The following is a 23,139-nucleotide window of genomic DNA, read 5'->3' as shown; positions in this document are numbered from 1 at the left end:
ATCAGGAGAATCTTCTCAAAGCAATGGAGATAGTGGTATGCAGGTATCACGAAAAGGAAAAGAGAAGGTAGATTAGCTCATGTTTGATATGAATGCAGGTCACTCTTATGTGGATAGTGAATCCAGTGGCTCAGAACAGAGCATTGATGATGAGTTGGGTATTCCTTCTATTGTTACACCTGGAGTAAGGAAGACCAGGGATGTTTTGAGAGCACCTGGTAGTGAACCTACTTTGCACAGGTCTACCAGAGCTAGGTATCTTGTGGATAGGCTGAAATATGATGGATTTACAGCCATTCACTACACCTATATGGTCAAAGTGATACAGGAACCAAAACCCACTTCTTTTGAGCAAGCCATGGGAAAAGAAAAATGGGAGAAAGCCATGGATGAAGAAATGGATGCCTTGGAAGCAAATGTTACATGGGAATTGGTACCTTTGCCTAAAGGTAAGAATGCAATTGGCTGTAAGTGGGTTTATAATGTAAAGCACAATGGAGATGGTTCTGTGAACAGATACAAGGCAAGATTAGTAGTCAAGGGGTATGCACAAACATATGGCATTGATTATGAAGAAACATTCAGTCCAGTTGCAAGTATGACAACCGTAAGAGTAGTCATTACTATGGCTGCATCAAAGGAATGGTCTTTACATCAGATGGATGTAAAGAACGCCTTCTTGCATGGTGATTTGCAAGAAGAGGTCTATATGGAGTAGCCACCAGGTTATGTGCATGCTGTTCATCCTGAGTTTGTTTGCAGGTTGAAGAAAGCCTTGTATGGCTTGAAGCAAGCACCTAGAGCATGGTCTGACAAGATAGGACAGTATCTTGTCACTATTGGCTTTCAGATTTTCAAGGCAGATTTCTCACTTTATGTGAGGAAAATAGAGAAATGTATTATGCTACTTGTCATTTATGTTGATGACTTGATTATGATAGGTGATAGTGATGAAGATATCCTTCATGTAAAAATGCTATTGAAGTAGAAGTTTGAGATGAAGGATTTGGGAGAGCTGCGTTATTTCTTGGGCTTTGAGGTGATTAGATCACCAAGTAGGATACGACTCTTGCAGAGGCAGTATGGATTGGACATGCTGTCCAAATATGGGATGACAGGCTGTAAGCCTATTTCAGTTCCTTTGGAGCAGAATGTAAAGCTCAGCGCAGATGCAGGTGAGCTTCTGGAAGACCCTACTATGTACAGACGCATAGTAGGAAGTTTGATTTATATGACTATTACCAGGCCAGATTTGAGCTATGTTGCTGGATTGGTAAGCTAGTTTATGCAAGCTCCAAGGATACCGCATTTGGATGCGGCTAGACGCATACTCAGGTATGTGAAGTCCACATTGCAGTATGGACTACTTTATGAGACTGGGGTTCAGATACAGTTGCATGGATACATTGATGCTGATTGGGCTGGTAGTATTTCTGATAGACGATCTACCAGTGGATATGTGTTCTCTTTTGGGAGTGCTGCAGTCACTTGGAGCAGCAAGAAACAACCTATAGTTGCCTTGTCGAGCACAGAGGCTGAGTACAGGGGTGCAGCAATGGCTGCATGTGAGGTAGCTTGGTTGCATAAGCTACTTTATGATATGCATCAGCCTACAGATGGGCCAGTTGTCATTTATTATGACAACATGAGTAGTATACACTTGGCAAATAACCCAGTCTATCATGCTAGAACAAAGCACATTGAGGTGCATTATCACTATGTGCGGGAGAGGGTTTTACTAGGTCTTATTGATCTAGTTTATGTCAGCACAGAGGATCAGGTAGCTGACATATTTACGAAGGTATTGGGCGCAGAGAAGCTGCGCAAGTTCAGAGACCTGCTTGGTATGCAGGAATTGGGATTGAGCTCGAGGGGGAGTGTTGAGATATCAAGCTCCACTTGTGATATGCCAAGGTGACCATTGTGCATTTATGTCACCGACTTGTTAGTTGCAAATGCGGTTGGTACACCGCCCATGAATAATAGCTAGATGAAAGCTATCCTTATCTACTCTAGTTCGTGGCTCAGTTAGTATGCCACCTTAGTTAGTTGAGTTTGGTTTGAGACCCATATATAGGGTTCTTCAATTTCTTTGTATAAGAGTTCTTTTTGGCTTACACAACTAAAAAAAGGAAAACTGTTTTCAGCCTCCACCTTTGTGTGTATTCCCCCATTGTGCAAGCAAGAAAGCTACAAGTGAGACTCCTTCCTTCTCTCCTACAATCTTGACAGTGATGGATAAAAATGATCAACTGAATTTAAATAGGAAAGAATGCAAGGAGGAAATAGATGCCACTTTTGAATTATTTTCAAGTTTCATACCTTTGAAGCAGTACAACAAATTGTCACATGCATTCTTTCTTGGGTTTTTGTTAGTGATGAGTCAATTTATAACGCCAATATTGGCATGGTGTAATGACAGGCACCTACCATGGCAGGATAAGAAAAGGGGGATAAACTTCCATTCACTGAAGAAGAGCTAACAAAGTATGGGATCAATGTTGAGACACGTGGATTTAGCCAGTTCACGTTCAAATATACTCTGAATTTAGACGATGTCATCCTGGAAGAGCCGGCAGTGAAGGAGTTGGTAGATAAATGCAACCTCCGAACGTATTTGGAAAAGGTCGGATAGGTTGTAGATTACAGCATGTGCGGTGACTTTTTAAGGAGCTTTGATGAAGGTAGGAGCTGTGGCATGGTCACAGTAAGGACTAGTGACCAGGAAAGAAGGGTGAAGTGCCCCTTAATGCAGCTATCTTCGAGAAAGCCTTGGGGCTTGTGTCCAAGAGAGAGAGGCGCCCAAGAAGAGATGTATATACCATGATGGGAGTCAAAAAAGATGCCGTGCACACAGTGGATGGAATCAGTTTGGCTGATATTTCAAACCTCACAACAAAGATGCAAGCTAAAATGGTCCATACCCTTTTCTCAGGACAGAGATACAACGCTTTAATGAACAGAATCGGGGTGCCATTACTAGAGAGCATCGCTGTAGGAGTTAGAGAGGAGGTGGATTGGAACGGTTTTGTGCAGAAAACTATCAAGAGCTCAGCCGCGCTCCTGGCTTTAGCTGCAGCACCAGTTGGTGGGGAGTCTCTTGCTTCTACTGCACGATCCGCAAGGAAAAAGCTTGCCTCGAAAGCTTCCACAATCAGATATGGGGGCGTCCTGACAGCAATCATCCATGAGGCTATCAAGGATGCTGGTGTAGATGAAGAGCAAGCTATGCATCAAAGCTCACCTCACTGCGAGGAAGAAGGCTCGAGTGAAAGGACAATAAGCGACAAAGGAGAGCCGGAGGTACCACTACTCAAGCGGCTAAACCACGGGAGCAAAAAAAGAGTGACAAGAGCCACAAGGAGAAGAAAGAAAGATTGAGCAAAGAAGAGCGAGCCGAGATGAAGAGGGCTCAAAGAGACTCAAGAAGGGTGGAGGAGGAACGAAGGAAAAAAGAAGAGGAAGAACTCGAAAAAATTAGAGAAGAATCAAAGAGGGCAGAAGAAGAGAGGCAAAGAAGGGCAGAGGAGAAAGCCGAAGAACTAAGAATGAAAGAACTTGCTGAGTTGGCAGAGGCCACTCATAGATCTGTCGAAAAAACCCATGGGGGAGGAGAGATCGATCCTTTGAGTCCCTGCCATGAAGCTGAAGCAAGTGGCAGTGTGGAAACGGCCCCAGTAGTTGTAGGCAAGGGCAAGTTCCTGCTGCACCCCCTGCCTTCCTCCTTTGTGCCAATATGAACCGACACCACAACCACAACCACCCCGCAACCCACGCCCTCTCTAGGCACGGCCCAATTGATGAACATGATGCAGCTAATTGTCAGTAAAGTGGCTGAAATTGTACTAGAAGCCGGAGCAAAAAGGCCCGCTGCCGCAGATGCCGAGTCTAGGCGAGATCCAAAATGACAGAAGCTAGAGGCATCAACCACTATAGCCCCTACTCTTGTGCTATCTGGTGCCGACTATGATGCTTATGTGGGTGAGCTTCTAGCACAATTGGACAAGGCAAAAGAAGAAAAGAAGATAGTCTTGGTGGAGTTAGAGAAAGAAAAGGAAACTTGGGTAGCCTTAAGGCTAGAAGTTTCAAAGCAAGGAGCCAACCGAAGAAGGGAAGTGAAAACTCTACAAGATCAGATGGAAGCAAAGACCAAGGAAGCCCAGGAGAATGAGAGCCGCCTAAGACAAAGGCTGGAAGATGAAGAGCAAAACCTAGTGGCAGAACAACGAACCTTGAAGTTACTAGTGCAGCAGTATGCTAACTTGCAACAGAGAACTGCCGAACTGGAAAGGTACAGACAGATAGAAGCTTAGGAGGGCGAGCCAAGTGAGCAACAAGAAGATGCCATAGCTTTCCGACTATGGTATGAACTTGAAGAACAAGATAGATTGGAGAGGAAAATAGAGTTCCTAGAATAGAAAAGGCCAGGAGTTCCCGCAGCAGAAGCACAAAGGGTGCAGAATGAGGCACAACGATTGCAAGATGCATTGGAGATTACCAAGGGAGACATAGAGGCCCTCATGGCCATGGCCTCCACCCAAAGAAGATTGCACTTTGCAGAGATCCAAAGTCACGAGCAGCTTGTGCAAGAAAAGTCAGAGCTATTTATTGAGGGAGAAAAAAGATTCAGCATTGCAAATTAGGCAAAAGAAATTGCTGAAGAACAGCTGGCTCGAAAATCTAGAGAAAGGAATCAACTCTAGTTCTTAACGAATGAGCAGCAACAGGTTGTGACAACCTTGGCAAGTGAGCTAGAGGAGGAAAGAAAGAAGATGGACGAGAGAGCCAGTGAGTGGGACAGAAACAATTTTGAAAGAGTTAGGGATTTAACAGAACACTTGGTGGTGGCTGAGTGCGAGAGGGTGCTTGCGGAGTCTAGGGCAGAAGCTGCTGATGTATGTGCCAACACACAAAGGCAAGCCTTCCTCAGCACAGTACTACACGTCACCTAGGCGGAGGGCAATGATTCAGTGGAGAAGGTAAGAAGGAAGCTAGAATTGACCATCCGAGCATAAAGTATGGCCTTCAAGAGTGGGAGCTTCCAATAGGCACAGGAATCACAAAAGAGCAGCAATTTTACTACTTACGCCGTCCCGGTCTCTCCACTGTTGAGCTTAAGGAACTTGGGTTTGAAGAGCATGAGCACTCACCACCACCACCACAAGCGGTTCCATTAGTTGTTGACTAGAATGTCGAAGAGGGTCCGGACTTTGAGCATCATGCTGAAGAAAAGCAACAAAGAATGCCCAATCCGCCTCTACCAGACCTCCCGCCTGAAGAGCCCGAAGATGCCCATATGCCTGAGCGCATTGTGGCAGCTAGAAGAAGAAGACAAGAACTAGCAGAGGAAGCCCAACGCAGAGCACGATCATTGCCAAGACAATTCCCTGAAGAGCCTGTGCCACTACGGGGGGATTTCCATCCTATCGATTGGCCTCAGGAATTGGTCATATGGCGTCAACGAGAGTTCCAGATGAGGCCGTTTGAACTTTCATTTGCTTATCCACGCTCTTTGGATCGTGCTTTGCCTCTAGGTATTCTAGCCAAGATCAAGGATTTGGTTAATGATCTTGCAAACAGGTGGATAGAGGAAAGAAGCCTCATAATAACCAGATGGAGGCAAGAGCTTGAAGACTACTGGAAAGACAAGGTAAACAGGGTTCCTAAAACCGTCCAAGGCTAAGAGGCACAATTGAAGTGGCGGATGAGGATTTGGGATATCAATTTTGACTCCTGGACTGCCTTCTGCAGCTCGCTCCCTGAAGAACGTAATGATTCCATTTACATGCCCTACCCCCGTAGGCATGGAGTTGACTATGATTGAAATATTCATGGGGATTCTCTTTTCTCTCGCGACTATGGAGGATGGAGCTTGACGGAGAGGGCTTGAAGTTGCTTGAGCTTGCTGCAAGGATTGTGGAGCTACCGGAGTGCAAGAGAGAGGAGAGAACTTGATCGAGCATCAAGGTAAGCTCACTACACCCGTAAGGTAGGCATTGCGTGTCGGCTATGTGAGAGGTAGCCATGGCCGCTCGGCTTGAAACGCTTGATCAATAAGCGGTCCGTAGGTCGGTGCGACCTACGGACCGCTTATTGATCAAGCGTTTCAAGCCGAGCGGCCATGGCTACCTCTCACCGCACCGACCTACGGACCGCTTATTGATCAAGCGTTTCAAGCCGAGCGGCCATGGCTACCTCTCACATAGCCGACACGCAATGCCTACCTTACGGGTGTAGTGAGCTTATCTTGATGCTCGATTGAAGCTCTATCTCGAGACCTATGGACTGCTTATTGATCAAGCGTTTCAAGCCGAGCGGCCATGGCTACCTCTCACATAGCTGACACGCAATGCCTACCTTACGGGTGTTGTGAGCTTACCTTGATGCTCGATCGAGTTCCCTCCTTTCTCTTGCACTTTGGTAGCTTCACGATCCTTACGGCAAGCTCAAGCCCTCTTCGTCAAGCTCCATCCTCCATGGTCGCACGAGAAAAGGGAAGAGAAGAGAAGAGAAGAAGAGAAGATGAAGAGAGAAGATGGGGAGCTTCTTTTCCACGATCCCTCACTCTCATACACTCACTTCCTCACTCCCTCACACTTCCTCAATCCCTCACTCAAGCACAAGCAAGAAGGCAAGAAACAAGAGAAGAAGAAGAAGAAGCTTTGGCCACACACAAGAATGAGCTTCTCATTCACTTTTCAACTTTATATACAAAACCCTAAATCCCTTTTGGGCGGTCATCCCCTTATCCCCTTTTTTACATGGCCGCCTAGGCCATTTTTCCCATTGTCCTTCTATCTTCTTAGCTTCCTTCTTACCGCCTATCTACCTTTACAAATTGCACGGGTGAGAGCCCAGCGCTCCTTAAATTAAATCATGATGTGCTTGCACTCTTTTACAAAAGTATTGACTTGTGCTTTTCCTTGTGCGTCTTTCTCCCTTGTTTAGGACTTTTCTGCGCTTCTTATGTTTCTAGATTTTCCTTGTGCGCCTTTGTCTTCAGTTTCACTTTGCCTTGGCCTTTGTCTTCTGCTTTAGCTTTTCCAGAATTTCCACCTTGTTCGTCTACCGGTTAATACTCTTCCTTCTCCCTTCTTTTCTTCATTCTTCCTTCTCTTCACTTCTCTCTTCTCTTCTTCCTTCTTCCTTGGATCTTCTTCCTTCTCTTCCTCCTTCTCCTCTTCTCTTGAGTCTTCCTTCTTCTCCAAGTTCCAAGTTCTCCATTTTTCTCCTCTTCTCTTCTTCTTCTCCTCTCTCTCCTTTTCCCTTCTCTCTGGACTCTTGAGCCTTGGCCCTTCTCCCTTCTCTCGAGACTTGAGTTCTCACTTCTCTCGAGCTATTTTTATTTCAATTTTCAGCCTAAAATGGCTTCATCTTCCCGCTCCACTCGTCGGGTTGGTGGTCAAGGAAGAAGGTCCGATGATTGGTCATGGTGGGAAGAAGTAAATGTTGACCATTCATTGAGTGGTGGAGAATCTCGACCATGGACTTGCAAACTTTGCCCATACAAGCGAACTAGTGGAGCAAACAAGGTAATCCATTGAGCTGAGCATTTGTATTTCAAATTTTTATTGAATTTAATTTTTCAAAGTTAAATATTAGAATATGGAATACCAATTGCCACTTGTTCCGTTTTAATATTTACGCATAATTAGGTCCAAGATCATCTCCTACATGAGCCAAATTGAGAGGTACCGTTTTGTTCGAATGTGACCTTGGAGAAGCAAAGGGAGCTTCATGACCGTGTAGCAGGTCAACAAGCTTATCTTGCATCTAGACCATGATGTGTTACAGTTGACTCTGCAACTTTTGTGACACCATCTCCATCAGATATATCTAGAGCAGGGTCAGTATGAGTAAGTGGTACCTCCACACCTACTGCAGGCAGTGCATCGGCCATGGCATCAACAACACCACATGTTGCACGTAGACAGAGCACACTTGATGCTAGTTGGGATCCCAAGAAGAAGAAAGAGGTGGATACATCAGTGGCACGCTTTTTTTATCATGACCATATTCAATTTCGTGCAACCAGGTTAGAGTATTTTAAATTGATGTGTAAGAAGATTGGTGAGTATAGCCCTTTGTATGTACCTCCATCATCAGAGATCTACGCATCACTTTGCTCGACAAGGAAAAGCGCCTTGTTGAGCAAGCAGCAGAGACTAGAAAGAGTGTGTGGGCTAAAAATGAAGTTTCCTTGATTGTTGATGGTTGGGGTGATACACATAAGCGATCCATTCATGGTATGGTTGCTTATTCTCGTGGGGAAATGCATTTTATATCTTCACATGATGCATCGGGGATAGGAAAGTCAGTAGATGTACTTGCAGCAGAGTGGGTTACAGGTATTGAGCTTATTGGCCCAGAGCATGCTGTGGGATTTGTTGCAGACGGAGAGCCCGCAAATAGGACAGTAGGTGTTATTATCCAGGGATATTATCTGCATATCATAGTTTCATATTGTATGGTTCATTGCTTGAACAACCTACTAAACGATATTGGTAACCTGTCATGGATTGCATTTGTCATAGAGCAAGGAGCTCAAACGGTTAGCTTTGTTTTGAATCACCAGTTTCTTTGCCATCACTTCTCTTTGCAGTCGAAGAAGACACTTTTAAAATACTCTAATACCAAATTTTTCTTTAACTTCTTGATGCTAGGCAGGCTAAGAGAATGCAGTGGTGCCTTGAGGCAGTTATTTCTTATTGATGAGTTTACCTTATCAACATTGGTAGATACTCCTATAGGTATCTTATGCTTGTAGAAAGTAAATAACTCCACATTTTGGGATGATGTAAAGCAGATAGATGCTATGGTATCACCTATTGTACATTTATTGAGGGTTATGGATGCTATGCAACCTTGCATTGGCAAGGTATATAAGGCTATGGATAGGCTGAATGAAAAGTTGCAGGAGTTGGAACCAAATGATGAGGCGTATGAGGAGATACACCATTTAGTTGTGATAAGGTGGAATTCCTATAGCTCACCCATGCATGCAACTGGATTTGTTGTGGACCTGAGTTCTAGGGCAAGGGTCAAGAGAATGACATTGAGGTTATGGATGCATAGAGACTTATATTGTCTTGTCTAGTGCTTGATCATGGCACTAGACGAAAGATTAGAGATCAGCTTTCATGTTATAGGACATTTCGGGGTTCTTTTGGTTGTGGGGATGCACAGGAGGATTGCTGTAAGATTGGGACAACTTTGTGGTGGGAGGACTATAGTTCGGATGGTCCTGAGTTGCAGCAACTAGCTATCCGTATTTTGAGTCAGTCAGTTAGCTCCTCTTGTTTGGAGCAATTGCAGAGTACATACGCTCACATTGCTTCAAAGAAGAGGAACCGTCTTGGTGTGGAGAGGGCAAACGATCTAGTATTCGTTAGTGCTAATTTGAGGATGTTATATAACAATATGACAACAAAGCCCAATCCATTCACAGAGTGGGAGATGTAGCAAGAAGAGGAGACATATGCTGATGTTGAGGTAGATGTAGCAATTCATGGTACACATGATGATGAGGCTGGCACTTCAGGAGTAGCTAGAGCAGCCTCAGATCATGATGATGATCTTTGATTTAGTTTACTTATCATGAGTTTCATGATATACGACACATGTACATTGTATATGATATTATGATCATTGATGACAATGTGACACTTGGGCTGTCGACAGTTGTGCCATGCTGATATTATATTTGTACTTGAGTCTTGCAGTTGCCCTTTGGGCTATTTTGGTATGCCGTATTTTGCTTCAGTCTAGAGATTAGACTTTATATTTGTAGTCTTTTTTGGGGCAATGAGCATGTTCTTTCAAAGATTAGACTTCATATTTGTAATCTTTTAAGTTTTTCGGCAATGGGACCGTAGGCATATTCTTTTAGCTTAGACTTTAAAGTTTAGTTCATTGTTCATTGTTTTATCATTTATGGCATATGTATTATGTATTTTATTATTTATAATTGAATAGCTTACCTCTTGAGGCTTGTAAGTTGCAATTCAATTTCTAATGAGTAGTTTTAGAATGATGCATGATATCTTAAAGTTAAAACTTAAAATGATTTTTCCTTCTGGATTATATACCTTGGTTTTAAGTTTTAGCACTCTAGAGTCCACATGAATTATGAGTGAAATATTATTATTTTTTCATGAATTTTAATTTTTTAAATGTCGTTTCCATTCCCACGTCCCTGTTCCCTAGGTTTGGCGTCCCCGTCCCCGTCTCTATTCCCTGTTCCCGTTCCCCGTTTCATGTTTCTATGCCTCATCCTCCAAGTCAGCAAAGAATTGATGATAAGACATCTTCGATATCTTGCAAGACACCCATAACAAATCTGCATTTTGGTGGTAGATAGTCTCGAAACAAGAAGAAATAGCTACAAGATCACAAGGAAGTCGATGTAGAGGGTCTACTTGGGGAGATAGACTGTTGCTTGCAAAAGGACTGTGCATTTGTTGAGGAGAGCTGTCACCTAACCAATGAATAGTGCATTTGCAGAGCAGAAGATTGTCACTTGATTGATGAAGCCTGTCTCCTCCAACAGGAGAGGAAGTGGGCAGAAAAAAGAGTACCTGGCACAAGAAAAAGTGGATGTCTACAAGCAAAAAGATGTGTTTTCAGCAAAATGCTGATGTGGCAAAGCTGCTTGGTAGTCTGGGACCACCTGCGCAAGAAGTCAGCTCTGTGTCTCTCTTAGGCTCTGATGCCATTTGAGATTGCGTAATGGAAGAAGAAACTCGGACACATAGAGGAAGAGAGGGAGACAATCTGTAAGAGAAGAAGAAAAGAAGCCTCCACTGTGAACAAGGAACAAATGCTGAATAGAGAAGGAGGACCGATCAGTCTCTGCATGCAGCCCATGGCGTCAGTGAGGCACCTTAGACAAGTGATGATGGCGTTAGCACTAGTGACACAGGAAGATGACGGAGTTAGAGTGTACACTTGTTGGAGAGGAAGAAAATTGAATGAGATAATCTACTAAGTGTGGGGCAAGCTATAAATAGCCATAAATGCCCTAAACTGGCCAATCTGCTGCAATAAATGCCATAAATACTGGCTGACCTGCTGCAATAGATGCCATATATACTGGCCGACCAGCATTTAATTCTGGTTGCATTGGGAAAATCTGAATAAAAATTGATAGGTGGCCATAGAAAAAATCCAATTGGCAATGACAATCTTCAGCAGGTGTGGACAGCCTGGGAAATGCAGAAACTGCCCATGGAAAACACATTGGAACATGACAAACAAAAGAAATGCACCTAGATAGCCACTCTAGAATGAGTAGCCTCCCCCATTGAAATGCATGACAGACTTGTTAGAGTTGCAAAAGTCCTTGTTTGACTTAGATTGAGGCTCATAGGCAAGAGATGACAAGGCATGACAAACATGACTGCTAACAGGTCTATCATGTCAAAACCATTGTTGCAAAATTTGTCTAGTCCAATCCACTTGTTGTGAGTCACTTCTTGTAATAATCAAGTCATCTACATACGAGATGATTAAGATGCATCTATCACCCTCAACCTTATAATAAAGATTGGGGTCATTGTTTGATTGGTGGAAGCTACTCTGTAGAAAGAATTGATCGATTTGCTAGTACAAGACCTATGAGCTTGCTTTAGGCCCATAGAGGGCCTTTCATAGCTTGTAGACATGGTCCTCCTTCCCTTGCACATGGAAGGCGGGAGATTGATCAACATAAATCTCCTTCTCTAAAATGCCATTCCAAAAGGCAAACTTTACATTGATCACTATTGGGGAATGAAAACGGGCTCATCTCCCTGCAATGGAGATGTAGAGGCCTCCTATACATGCGATGGACTTGTTTGGTACAGGGACTCCCCCTCATTGGGTAAAAGTACAAAGAAGAGGGCTCAATCTTTGTTGGCTCAATATCCTTCGAAGAAACCTAGGGCATGGGGAAGGAGTAGGCATACTTCGTGAAGAAGAAGAAGGAGCGGGCAAAGGTGGAAGGGGAGGAGGAGGAGATGGAGGGGGAGGAGTTGTAGATAAAGAAGAGGTACCAAAAGGTATTTTGAAGGAAGGGGGAGGGACTGATGGTTGGGGGGGATATCAGTCCATGACAGAAAACCACCTGTAAAAGAATCACCATCGATAGGAACATTTGAGGCCACAACCTCATCAAAGATCACTTCCTTGCTCACATGTATCTTTATTTTCTTTGAGTCATAGAGCCTATAGCGCTTAGGGTCGTATTACAATCAACAAAGATAAGCTTCTTTGACATTATGCTGAGCTGGCCCCTTTTCTTCTTGACCACATGGACCTATGCATCACACCCAAAGATGCGAAAGTGAGATATGGACGGCTTCTTACCAAAGAAAGCCTCATAAGGAGTCATTTCCATCAAAGTTGATGTCAGAGACTTGCTACCGATTATAAACTGCTATAGCCTTGTGTCACTCCAAAGGGAATGAGGTAGACCATGTATCGATTAGGCAATCTCAAGCATGGTCCAATTGGCATGCTCGACCAAATCATTCTCTGATATAGTGTGTGGATGGGAATACTCCATTTTAATTTTGTGCTCCTTGCAAAACTTGTCTAAGACGCAAAACTTGTTGCTGTGGTTGGCTTGTACACCTCAAACCTTAAAAGTGGTTTGTTTTTCAGCAAACACCTTCTAATTGCAGTTGTAAATGCCTCACTTTGTGTTCCAAGAAATAGGGCCACACATACTTGCTAAAATCATCAACAATAAGCATAAGATACTTGGTCTTCCCAAGGGAGACCGTAGGCATAGGTCCGCATAAGTTGGTGTGAATCAACTCAAGTGGAGTAGAAGCTCTTTGAGAAGCAACCTGTGGATGAGGCTACCTATGTTGCTTACCTCGAATGCAGCGAGGGCACAAAGTGGTGATGGGGAGAAAATCTAGAAGCCTCTCCACCAATTTCTTTTGAGAAGTATGTTTGATGGAGTTGAAGTTTAGGTGCCCATAATGGGCACTCCAAAGTAGCCCAAGCTTGTGGAAAGACCTTCTGGCAAGGGCAATGCTGTCCAAAGAAGAACACCTGTGGAAGCATCCTCAATGGTAACATCATCTTGCATGAAGATGACTTGTGTACCTAGCTTTGTCATGCCATGGACAGAAAGAAGGTTAAAACCCAAATTTGGTACACAAAGAACATTGGTAGTAGAATCCGCATAATTTGGATAAAGGGGAATAATTTTAGCTTCTCAAACCAGAATAGAAGAGTTGTCACCAAAGTGACAGAGCCCCCTTATTCCCAAGGGTATAAATATCTTTGATCCAGATCTATCACTGGGCACCCACTAGCACCTATCCACAACTTCTTCTGCCAATGTACCCATTGCCCAAGCTAGTGTTCACCTATCATTGTGACTCACATTCAACTTAATCTCAAATCTGCACCACACATTTGCAAAACTTAATTATCCCAAGAGAATAAAGTTAAATTTTACAATCCTTCTTGGTCGCACTATCTCATTGGAGGACACGGTGATGATATCTTTTTCCTTCACCAATTTGCTTACCTCAAGGGTTCGTGACATTTCCTCTTTGGGAAGAGCTAGCTTCGCTTGTCTTAGAGCATGACGAGGGACTCAAAGAATAAGAGCTAGCGAATTCAACCCCACAAAGGCTTTTATTTGTTGTCATGGGGGTTAGAGAATTAAGACATTCCATGTCTTGGACCAAGGTTTGTGAAAGTTCCAACATTTACTGTCTTGGACCATGTGGTTAGAACTTTCAAGTCATTGCTTCTTATTAGGTTTTATCTAGGTCATGCATTGGCTAGTGAAGTGATTCATTAGGAATTTCATTTGGTTAGGTGGAGATGACAGCCTTGTGAGGGCCAAGATATTGGGATGTTATCATTCAGCCCATATGTAGGGGCAGTTTTGGATCATTGACCCAGACAATCAAAGCAGAGCATTGATGGTGAAGCTCATTGTGAGAGGCCGCCTTCTTGGCGGCGAGTCATGGAAGAACTTTCTACGGAGATTAGAGACCATTTCTTCTATTCATGGAGGACCATAGTAGCTTAGCACACATGGGATATTTCAACACATCCAAGCTACCAAGAGGCACAATTTTGAGGTCAAATTTGCTGCATCTATTATATGGGTATGGAGATTGGTATGTGCAAGACTTCATTAGATTGACCTAGCCTATTGAAGAGAAGTTGAGGCAAACACTTCTCTTAAACTAGCTTCTGAGGACAAAGAGAGGCCACACCATTGAAGAGAGAACCCTCTTATCTTTAGGGAGGTTCCCTTTGCAGGTAGCTTTTATAGTGGGGGAGTGGTTTGCCATTCTTGAGTTGCATGTTTATATATAGAGATAGAGATTTTGAGGCATTAGGGGGAATAGAGCCATTATAAAGAGCATTAGGGAGGTGGTTCCCTCGAATGGAGGATTGACACAAAGACTTCGCAAACATGTATGGGGGCAAACATGTATGGGGCTCTTCACTAGAGGAAAGATTCTTCTTGTAGTGGTAACTCCGTGTGACAGTCACTCATTTTTGTCAGGCAGCCACTTTCTCAGCTGGGCAGCAGGTATTCTGACCTGTTTACTGCATTTATTGCAGCTGTACCCTTCATACTACGTTTTGTAGATCTACTCCTGCGCTGCACTGAGTCACATCCACCACCTTGGATATTCTCCATCTTTCTCACTGTCCATCAGTCCTTTTTGATCAGCACACCGACGGATCCCATACAAGGAGGATATCCTAGTTGTAGCATCTTCTTGTTTTCTTGCAGATACTTTATTGAAGGACATCTATGGCCAGTGTGTATCCTTTGGGGGATCGTGTGGTTTGGCATAGTTCAAATCGATCACCATCCTATCTCTCTTTCTTGCTATATTCTTTCGCGGTTTCTAGTGCTTGATTGGCATTGATGGCATCTCTTGAGCATGTGCCATTCCTACGCTCTCTTCCCTCATTTGACAAGCTAGATGGGACAAACTACCTTCTATGGTGGTTACTCCTCAACGACTATGAATTTTGGGATTTTTTTATTGTCCCTATATGCCGATCTATTGTGGAGCCTCATGATGGTGTGACCATAGATATGCCAGCTTTATGGTATCGGTTGAATGCCAGATCCTGCTCTTTTCTCCTTTTCAGTTATACAGATTTTGTGCTCATGCATATAATATGTATCTCCACCACTGCAAAGGTTTGACAGAGATTGGCATTTCTCTTTTGGATCTAGATATTTGGGCATTGATTCTCCCTTGAGTTGAAGCTACGACAACTTTTTGTTGTAGATTTCCCTACAATGAGGGAGCATTTCTTGGTATGGACATTTTTTCAAAGGACCTAGCTATGACACTTCTCTCACACCTTTTGAAACTTCTCTCACACCTTTTGTCATTGGGATATGATGTGTTGTATGCTAGTATTCTCACTTCTAGTAGCTGGGAGACTCACTTGGGAGGAGCTAGTCCCATTGGTGCTTGAGTAGGATGCACGTCACAGTGATATAGATTCTTGCAGAGCCCATGCACATGGCCATGCTTATGCAGTTTTATCTCTAGGTACAAGACAGGCCAAACAAAAGAAAGGGAAGAGGAAGAAGTTGGAGTCATCTTCTGACTCTGATATAGATTTTGTGGGGAAGTGGAGAGCATATCCCACGTGTCCTCATTGTGGGAAGACCTCATACCTCGAGGAGAACTGTTGGAGAAAATACCCTCACATTCGTTCGGGAGTGAAGGGTGGATCTATATTGGAGCCTTCGTCTACCTCTTCTTAAGCATCCATCCATTATTATGACCGAGTCTATTTCTGCACATTTATCAAGTGGAGGATCCTTTTTTGATTGTCATGTCTTCTGAGTAGCCTTGGCTCATTGAAAGTGGTGCTTCGAGTCCTATGACTCCTTGAGGTGATTTGTTGTAGGATCTCCATCCGTCAAAGGATATCGTCAATGCGAGTGACCTCTCTTTGGTGCCTCTTAGTGGTCTTGGCACCTTGGCTCTATTGTCTGACCATCCATCAAGCTGTGTTTCTGAGGTCCTATATCTTCCAGACTTGGGCTTCCCTCTTCTCTCAATTTATGGCCTCCTAGACTCTAGACCCTTATTGTCTTCACTGAGCCGATTGTCTTTGTTGAGGATTCTTCCACAAGAGCCCCTTTTGTGATAGGTTGGTAGGAGAGTGGAACTATCTATGATCCATTCCCCTTCTATTGTGCAAGGTTCTCCAAGGAAACTTTTTATTGCCGCACCTATTCTTGATTGTGCACCATTTATCTTATACATTCCATTGCATCCCCCACCATTTCCTTTGGTGGTTTCCTCGTTCCTCCCATCCCTTTTAGAGGCGGACAATATTGGTCATGTGGCTATGGATTTCTTGGCCCTTTGTGTTTCGAAGGGGAACTTCCCAAGATCATGAGGAGTTTCTTCAAGGATTTTAGTTTACTTTGGGCCTTTTCTTTATGTGGCTACCTCTTTTCTTTGTCATGGAGCCACTATCCCTTATCTCTTGGCCTTTGGTCCCCATTGTTTCTATGTAGCTTATGGTACCTTTGATAGCTCCTCACTATTGTCTCATAATTGGGGTAGAGGCTCGGCTTACCCAGTTGGTGGAGTTTTCTAGAGTGATCCATTCGAGGCCTCTCCATTTCCATTGACCTTTGTTGGCCTTTTGTTTGATCATATTTTTTTATGGAGAGGGGTTTTTTCTCCTTGGTTGGATTTCTTCATCAATGGACTTCATCGGCATTGGCACCCTTGGATTCACATCTCGTTTGTCCTTCCGCCACATCTAGGATCTAACAGGGGGTGTTAGGAGTTGTGTGTGTCTTGTGTGGTCATCTCTTGGCTTGTGAGCCTCAATCTGAGTCAGACGAGGACATTAGGAGCTTTGACATTGTCTTTGTTTGTCATTTTATGTTTTCTAGGAAATTTAGATGGAGGGCATAGTGCATTTCTTTTTGGGTACTCTTGGCTGGGCTGGGCGCCCTATTTTGGGCCTAGCCACTTTATTACTAGTTGTAGCCCCAATTTGCCTATATATAGGTAGTGCCTCCTAGTCTCATTATCTAGCATTGATCCTTAATTGTCAGCCAGCCCTCCTCATTCTTTCATCCCCTTGCTACTGTTTGATGCCCACACTGATGCGTAGAGCTATGTGTTGGGGCTGAGTGTTGCAGCTGTGTACCTTTAGCCATTGCAGTCACATTGTTCCTTCTCTCTCCTACGTTCTCTCTTTGTCTCCTTCTCTTCGTGTTTACTTTCCTCTTTCTGTTGCACACTCTCACAAATACTTGGGGGGAAGGAAAATGTGACAAGAGTGTAATGACCATTTTCTCCTATGAGGAGGAAGGGGGGAAGGGGAATGTCAATGGATGGGTGATGGGTGGAAGATTGGTCATGGTCCACATCTATATCTGTGTCATGATCATGTTCGTCTTCACATTAATCCTTGCAATCCCCACAATCATGAAGGTCTTTGCAAAGATTATCCCACTCTGTCTATCTTCAAGATTGATCATGTTCATCTTTACATTGATCCTTGCAATCCTCACAATCATGAAGGTCTTTGCAAATTGTCACACTCTTGTCTGTCTTCAAGATAGTCCTGGAAGTCTGGACTATTGTCTTGATCCAATCGCTCTTGCCAGTCATAGTGGTCAGACATCCTTCAAATCTGCAAGAAGAGGACTGTGTTTGAAGATGAAGACTGTGTAGGAAAACACAGCTGGTTGAGAGAGTCTCTCCATGGAACACACTTGGTGACGAAACCATTTGAGTGCATAATATGGAAGCAAGTTGCCATATTGTTGAGGGTGCCGGACTGCAAAGCAGGATAGAGAAAATCTGACTGAGGAGGGAGGAGAGAAAAGATGGCAATGGATGGAAAGATGATCACAACAGCAGGGGGAAGAGGATAAGCTGATCGCAAGAATGAGGGGAGAGAAAAAGCTAAGGCTACAAGATGCTGGCCAATTGGCTGCTCAATATTTGGGCTGATTTTTCAAAACAGGTCTGACTGCCACAAAATGTACTGTCCCCAAAAGTGTCCATTTAGAAGATCCACCCTGCGGGAAATCTTGATGTAAGGATTCACTTGGGCTGCTGGACAGCGGCGGGCTGAGACCAAACCAGAAGCAGCCATGGCAGACCTGAGAAACCCTAATCTCCACCTGATGTGACTCAGGCCTGGTGTGCTAAAAAGGACTGACTGACAGAAAGAGTGCTAGAGCTCTGCATGTGATTGCCAAACTCTGGTGGCGGTTCACAACGAAGAGTTCATTTCCTTGGATGATGGGTTATAAGATGGCTTGGGCTACATAGGTACTTATATGTCCCATGCTATGAGGTTGCTATTGGTTAGATGAGAGTATTACCACACACTCTTGAGCTTGAGAGCATAGGTGGCTAGGACACCATGCAGAGGTAAGAGCCACAAGAGCATCATTGATGTAGATGATGGATATATTATGAGGCTAAGTGATATCGTTGCTTCTTTAGGAGGGTTCAACCTGCTCAGCTGAGAGAGAGATTTCCCTAGATAGAGATGCCTTTGTATTTTCCTCATGGAGCCACGTAGGCAGCAAGAGAGGCTTCTACATGTGTAGAGAGAAAGGTCCTAGCCCCAAATCATCAACTTCTTCAGCCCCACTAGTGCATTTAAGCACCTGTTCTAATATTGCTGCTAACTAGCTCTTCTCAAAGGTTAGAATATGTTTTACAGTGGTTGGGATTGCTGGATGAATTTGGTTTGTTCGAGTTGTGTAATGGTTCAGGCTGAGGAAGGGGGAGGGGCTTGAGAGAGAGGAAATTTATGGATGAAATTAATTAGAGAGCTAATATATAAAATTTGGCAAATTTTCTTCTATCCAGGACCATAGATAGAGAGGAGTTTCAAAAAGTGATGGGAGTGATGAAGTCTCGCACAAGAAAAGGAGCCCAACGTGATTCTATTAGAATGGGTTTAAGAGGTGAGAAAAGTCCAGAGAACTGTGGCCTAGTGGAGTTCTTCTTTGGAAGTGATGGTAAAAAGTCATTAAAGCATGATGACCTCATACTCTTCTTGAAAGAACTGCATGAGGAGGTTGGTGCTTTCTCTTAGCTCAAAAAGGTTTTTCTTATAGCTAAAGCACACCGATTGGCAAAGAAATATATTTGAAAAAGTTGCTATGAGAAGTTAAATTTATAAAAGCAGCAAGGTAGTGCTTTGAAAAAGTTTGGTGCAATTTCATATTTTTCTAGTTCTTTAAATATTTCTCTCTTTTGTGTATGTGTGCACTCACATGTGCATAGATATGAAAATAAGCAGGGATACATCCGTCCATACATGTATGTATGTATGTATGTATGTATTTGATAGATAGATAGATAGATAGAGAGGGGGGGGGGGGGGGGGGGGGGAGGGAGGGAGGGAGGGAGGAAAACATGGTGGATGTCACGTGCATGTTGTTGGTTGGCACCCCTGTTTGATCTGCTCCTAAGGTGACACAGACATAGGGCCGGTAGTTCATCCCATCACCTTCCTGTTCCTCATGCCCATTGTGCCCTTCTGCAGACAATGAGCCACGTGCTGCCATATATAGAAAGGATATGCCTGCTGTTGTCACATCAGCTGCTTGACCCTGCATCCTGCCTGCCAGTAGATCATTGCCTTTTGTGCCGCCAGGCCTGCGTGACAGGTGTGCTCCTTACCTGCACGCTACCCCACAAGCAGGTGCAGCCTTCAACACTGCTATCCTACCCTGCACCTAGACTTTGTACCTCCAGTACATGGAGACAACAAATCGTCAGCAGAGCTCTCTTCGAACAGAGACAGGAACAGAATGAGAGATAAAGAGAGCAAGACACAGAGAAAGAGAGAGCACAAGACCACAGGTTGCTGCCTGCACACTGTTGCACAGTGGGCGCGACACACACACACACACACACACACACACACACACACACACACACACAGATCTATTAACGTCTCTAAAAGGCCAGAGTGGCCTATGAGAACATAACCAATACAACTGGTATCATCATCTCTCATCAGAGAAGAAGAGATAATATGTGTAAGTCTACATGGTAGATTGGAATGAGAAGTATGGAAACTGAAAAAGCTGGAAAAAATAAGTTTAAAAAGATTAAAAAGAGTGTAGAGTATTTCCCCCTTAGTCTATGGAATCCACCAAGACTTTGCAAACTACCTCCGACTAAGTCAGCACGCCAATCTGCCTTTGTAACAAGCAATTGTGATGTGAATGTGATGCATATGGGCACGCCTATTTTGCCGAGTAGGTACTCTAGGGCGTCGTGCTCTGCATAACACTGTAGCTCTATCAACTGTGATGCTGCCTGATGTTGTACCTCAACAACACCTATCAATAGGAGATGTAGTGTCTGGGGTGGTAGCAGCTGGGGGCTCAGCTATGCTCAAGAAGTCTGTAACTACTCTTTGGAGGAGTGGATGACGTTGGGGTCGCCTCCTATCCCATAACAATAATGCTCTGCGGCGTTGGAGCTCCAATAAGAAAAGGCCCAAACATCTTTGATCCTCATAGTCCATCACCTGTGTCTTAGTGGTCCAAAGCCCTCCTTAAAGAGGCAATGATAGCAACCTTGGATGTTATAGTATACAGCACATCTACAAATGTAGTGCTCCTCCATATCTGGCTCCCATCCACAAAGCTGGCACATCCTCTCATTGGCTGCAATATGGGTCCATCGACCTGTCTCAATCATCAGCTAATGTGAACCAATAGTAACTTAGAGTCCATGGGAAAGTTGAGCATCCATGTATCTCGGTCTCACTATGAAACCATCATGAGAAAGTTGCATCATGAGAAAATGGCACATTGGTATTGTGCCATTTTCGTGCCTAATGGGAAAGGGGGCTTGGACCAAGTCCTTTCAGTCTCCACTTTAGTGATGTCTGCTCTAATCACACTATTCAGCTCTGCACGATTGAGGCTCAAAGTAGGGTAGTTGAGGCTGTAATTGAATAGTGGTAGTCTATCTGTACTCATGCCATGTAAGTTCAGCCATGTGTTCATATGCTACGATATCGGTCTTTAGGGAGTTGCCATATCCTCTGGACGAAAGTAATTGTTTGGAATAATGCCTCAACTACCATGGGTGCAGAGCCCAATTCTGCTTGGATGATCTTTTGTGGTACTGAGGCTATCATACATGCTATCATCATGACCAGTGGTCTTTGCATGTGTTCTCAGCCATCATAATGTTGTGCTTTTGGTCCATCACGGTCCATAAGTAGCATCCGTCTAGTATGATAAAGGCTTGGGCCCCAAATGGCTGCCCCATAGAGTAGTGTGGGCATAACTAAGGTGTCAAAAGCCACAATTTGGTACCAGGCTCTTGGAATTGTATGTGTACACACTGTTGCTTTAGAGTACCCAAAGCTGTATCTGCCCGTGCAAGCCTAACCTCTAAAGTCTCCTTTCATGAAAACTGTGGCCCTTTGAAAGTGACCTTGAGGTCCATATATTTTCTAACCATTTCCACAGGCTGATTGTCATACATAAAGTGGTGCTCTGAGCGTGTCACCCAAGCTGCTGAGGTGTTAAAGACCATAATTTTAGCCTTTCCAAGGTTAACCTTGAGACCTTTATCTTCATAGAGCACATGCAATGCATCCAAATGCCATTGTAGTCCCTCTGGTGAATTTGAGATAAGCACCATATCATCAGCATATAACAAAATTGGTATCAGTGCCATAGCCAAGCTGGCTCCCATACCACCCCATCTGTGCATGTAATCAGAAATCTTGTCAATGTACAGTCCAAACAACAAAGGAGAGAGGGGACAACCTTGCTTTACGCCCACCGTACTAGAGAGTGAGTCTGTTGTGCCTCCAGGCACTCATACTCTCCCTGTCACAGTTTCATACAATGCATAAATACACCACTACATATCTTGTGGGACCCCAATGGCTCGCAACCTTTGCATGAGTCTTGCACGTGGCACAATATCAAAGGCTTTGTGGAGGTCCACAAAACAATAGTAGATTCTTTGCCTCCGTGATCGTCCCTTCTCAATCAAGGCCCTTAGCGTGAATCTATGGTCTAGCGTATTTTATCTGTGGCGGAATCCAACTTGTCCTATAGACCGTATTTTCTTTGTTTCAGCCCACCAACTCAACTCATGCTCCACAATAGAGGCATATATCTTTGCTAGGATATGGCCAATCATAATAGTGTGGTAGTTGTTCTGGCGACCAATAAATCTCTACTCTTAAAAATTGGCACTATTGTGTAGTCACACCAACTTATTGGAAGCCCCTCACATACAGCTCTGTTGAAGAGATTCGCCAAGATAGGGGCCTGTGCAAAACATGCATGTGCAAAATGCTTTGCCACAAGGCCATCTGGATCATGTGCTGTCCCATTCTTCAACCTCCAAATGGCATATCTCACCATCTTTTCCATAAAGAAACCACTGTGTGTTGGCCTAGAGTTTGATGGATAGGGTATCTGATCTTATGATGGAACATCATATAGTGCCCTAGCATGTTCATGCCATACCATAGGTGATGTCAATTGAATTGGGGGTTGTCTCTTGTGAAATTTCCTCCATTCCTTCTTGTTGTCTTTGCTAAAAAAGAGTTGATACATCTCTGACTCTAGTTTGGCAAAATAATCTCTCTTATTTTTCTGCACAAGAGGACGAAGACATTGTGTGTCTGCTTATGTGTGCATGTTCCTAGTGTAACATCCCTCTGTAGGTGGGTCCTAGTCTATTTGCACTCATCATTATACCAAGCATTTTGAGGGGCAATACAGCTGCGTATTGCACTAGAACCCATCTTAGATGGGAATGTCTCTGAAGCTGCGGTATGTAAAACCTTTGCTAGAGATCTAGTGACATCTTCCAGTGGTTCATGTTGGTCTAGGTGACTTAAGCCATGTTGTATTGCACCACTATAGATATGCGACGTTTGCTTTAGAAATTCATAATGCGGGAATGTGTGCAACTGTGTGCATGCTTTCTGTTTTGCTAGAGCAAATTTTAGGATTGCATGGTCGGCCGCTATGCTGATCGGCTTATCACATATCTCAAAATCCTTAATTTCTAGAATTAACATTGGCGAGCCCATTACATAGTCCACCAAACTGGCCCCTTTTTTGCTGTTCCAACAAGTGAAAGCATCCACTCCCGG

At 43.9% G+C, this 23,139-nt stretch overlaps 1 protein-coding gene across 5 annotated transcripts in view; it reads left to right on the top strand.

Moving 5' to 3' along the window:
- The window catches only part of LOC148022279 (calcium uptake protein, mitochondrial-like), a 187,068-nt gene that overhangs the window by 21,535 nt on the left and 142,394 nt on the right, over positions 1-23,139 (top strand). For all 5 annotated transcript variants that reach the window (XM_087697903.1, XM_087697902.1, XM_087697900.1 and 2 more), the window contains one exon: positions 18,855-19,065. In XM_087697903.1, the coding sequence (XP_087554029.1) occupies positions 18,855-19,065 (211 nt within the window). The remainder of the gene's footprint in view (positions 1-18,854; positions 19,066-23,139) is intronic.

Source organism: Lygodium microphyllum, chromosome 17 (genome assembly GCF_053477565.2).
Source record: "Lygodium microphyllum isolate KBCC chromosome 17, Lygodium_microphyllum_v1.1.10, whole genome shotgun sequence".
Lineage (NCBI taxonomy): Eukaryota > Viridiplantae > Streptophyta > Polypodiopsida > Schizaeales > Lygodiaceae > Lygodium > Lygodium microphyllum.
This window is presented reverse-complemented; position numbering and strand designations above follow the sequence as displayed.